The 2,588-nt window shown below is 37.8% G+C and overlaps 1 protein-coding gene across 1 annotated transcript in view; it reads right to left on the bottom strand.

Annotated features, from left to right (window-relative positions):
- STAMBPL1 (STAM binding protein-like 1) overlaps window positions 1-2,588 on the bottom strand; it is a 12,187-nt gene that overhangs the window by 7,590 nt on the left and 2,009 nt on the right. Inside the window, exons 3-4 of the mRNA XM_010179027.1 lie at window positions 1,845-1,920; window positions 455-550 (exon numbers count right to left, since the gene is read on the bottom strand). Of these exons, the coding sequence (XP_010177329.1) occupies window positions 455-550; window positions 1,845-1,920 (172 nt within the window). The remainder of the gene's footprint in view (window positions 1-454; window positions 551-1,844; window positions 1,921-2,588) is intronic.

Below are 2,588 nucleotides of genomic sequence, written 5' to 3'. Positions count from 1 at the left end.
CTTTCCAAGACAAGTTTTTAAAACTACAGGTCCTGTTCTCAGTGACTTCAATACAAAATACGGAGGTATTTACAGTTACTTAAAGACTCAAACAGGATCATTTAAAACTTGAGCACACTCGGAGCCAAAAGACCTTTTCCCACATACTCCTATGAATCTATCAACAGTATCCTCCACATAAAACATAGTCACAGAGTACCAAAGACCTATTCAGATATCTGTAGACAGTTACTAAGTAAATAGCACAGCACATTTATTTCCAAGTACACACTTGCATTACTTACTTTCAAATAATCAACCAATTAGAATGAATTTTCCCTTCTCAGATTCTAAGCAGCCAGTGGAATCATTAGGTTCTTGTGGAACTGGCATTTTACTGCTTAATTGTTAAGAAGTTTTATATGACAGAAAAAAATTCATACCAACACTGAATTAATAACCACACAAAACTTACTTTGTTTTGCATATATTCTTGATATTCTAAGTTGTATTTTTTTAAAAGATCTCTCTTCAATTCGTCTGTCCGTGGAAATGCAACCTCCTTCAATTTCTTTAGGGGGAGGGAGAAAGATAGATACATTAACTTTTCACTTTTTAAAAGAACTACTTGGCAAACAAACTCAGCTATAATACAGATTTCTAAAAGATAACCCTCCACACCCCTCCCCTGCTCTTCTTCCAGGAAATAAAGGAAGAAATACACACTGAATTACCAGATTATAAAATTCCTACAGTACATCAATTTCAGATTACGTCAGCGAAAGGTGTGACATGACCACTTCTTATCACAAGGAAAGCTTAGTCCTTTTTCTAGCAATCTGTTATCTCTGTTGTTTAATGGGTGTGTGATGACTAACACTTTTGTTTCAGTGGTTCAGTCTCTGGGACTCCCTGGACAGAAATATGACCAAATATGCTCAGTTCTAGGGGGAGCAGGTGGGTGGGGGAAGTTTATTTGGAGGCACAGTAACACATGCAGCTTCCTACAACAGCCCTGGCAGACAAAACATTTTGTTCTGTGAAACAAAAACCAGTGCCCAATGTATTCTACTGATGCAGAGGCTACTCCAGAATAATTCAGAGGCTGTAGGCAAGGGAGAGCAAGAGACCATGTGCTTAATCCTATTGGGTGCCATAGGAGGGAGGATGTTAAATGCCCTTACTCAACAGGAACGTTTTCCTAGACTGTGAGCCACAGTAAGAATTCGGCAAGAAGCATTCTGTCCTTGAGTGTGACGTTATTCAGCTTTAACAGCAGAGAAAGCAAGCAAATATGGCAGCACAAAGCAAAAAAAAAAACCACTTATGCTTCTCATTGGGCAATTCCAGATGTTTTAAGTTCATTATAAGACTGTATTTGAAATTTCTCTTTTAGGGAGGCAAAAAAAAAAATTGAAACAGGTAAATACAGTTTTAGTAATAAAGCAAGCAAGAATATATGTTGATTGTTTAGCAAATACTGCACACACACATCTCTCCTTCCCTCTGTTTGCAATAGTCAGTTTGGACAATTAGCCGCTCATATAACTGGGACCAGAATCAAACTGTAAGTACTGTTAAATTAATGTACTTTTAATATGTAAATAGGTAAATTCTCAGTACCTGGGTTTCCAACAATCTACCAAGCTATTCAAAGACTGTTCTTGTTTACCTTTTAGAATGATCATTTGATTTCCAGTAATGATCAAGAGATTAAATAAAATATGAATCACTAGTGTAGAAAGATACCAGAAATTCAGACTGTGGTGGCTGCCGTGTGTGCACGAGGAGAAAAGGAGTCCTGGGAAAGAACGGACAGATTCTGGGAGAAACACTTCTTAAAGGCCAGGTATCCATAATCCTACCTTAATAATATCTTGTTTTTCTGGTACCGCACATTGGTGATAGTCTCGGTGACTGGGCAGCTTTTCTACAAACAACCTAGAAAATTAAACATCCACGATTTCACCTCCACAGCCCGAGGAATATCCACAGGAGTTTTTGTGTTGGCAGAAAAATCTGTTTCACGTAACTGTTAAACACTGAATTCTACATTACTCGGAGCAGCTTTCTACACGTTCATTCATTTAAAATAACACTTAAATTCTTGTACAAACTTGTATGAGACATGCAGGGTAATGACAGGAGGTCATTTTCTACATCTGAATATATTATGGCTTTAATTAGTAGTTGTGTTGGGTTGAAAAAAAGACCGAACTAGCAGGCAGCACCTACAAACAGCCTCAAACGCCCCCTCCACCCTAGTCGGTGTTAGTAAAGTCTATTTCTACCGTCTTTATTTATCCTGAGCTGAAATGTTGAATGTTAAAGAAGAAGTCCAGAATGCAGCACTGACTATCATTAAAGCAGTTGTTTTTACCAGACCAAGCTGCACAGCCAACTGCAGTATTATTGACCTACCCAGACATCTAAATCATGGCAGCACTCAGCTGCAAAGAGTTTGGAATACACAGCTGCTATTCTTCTTACAGCAATCTGTGCAATGTTCACCTTCATATCTGCTTTTCATAGAGACACATGCATTTAAAATTAAGTGAAATAAGAAAGATTTGGTCTAGTTTTCATAGTATGAGGAAAATAAAGGGGAG

This window comes from Mesitornis unicolor, unplaced genomic scaffold (genome assembly GCF_000695765.1).
Source record: "Mesitornis unicolor isolate BGI_N332 unplaced genomic scaffold, ASM69576v1 scaffold9362, whole genome shotgun sequence".
Taxonomy (NCBI): domain Eukaryota; kingdom Metazoa; phylum Chordata; class Aves; order Mesitornithiformes; family Mesitornithidae; genus Mesitornis; species Mesitornis unicolor.
This window is presented reverse-complemented; position numbering and strand designations above follow the sequence as displayed.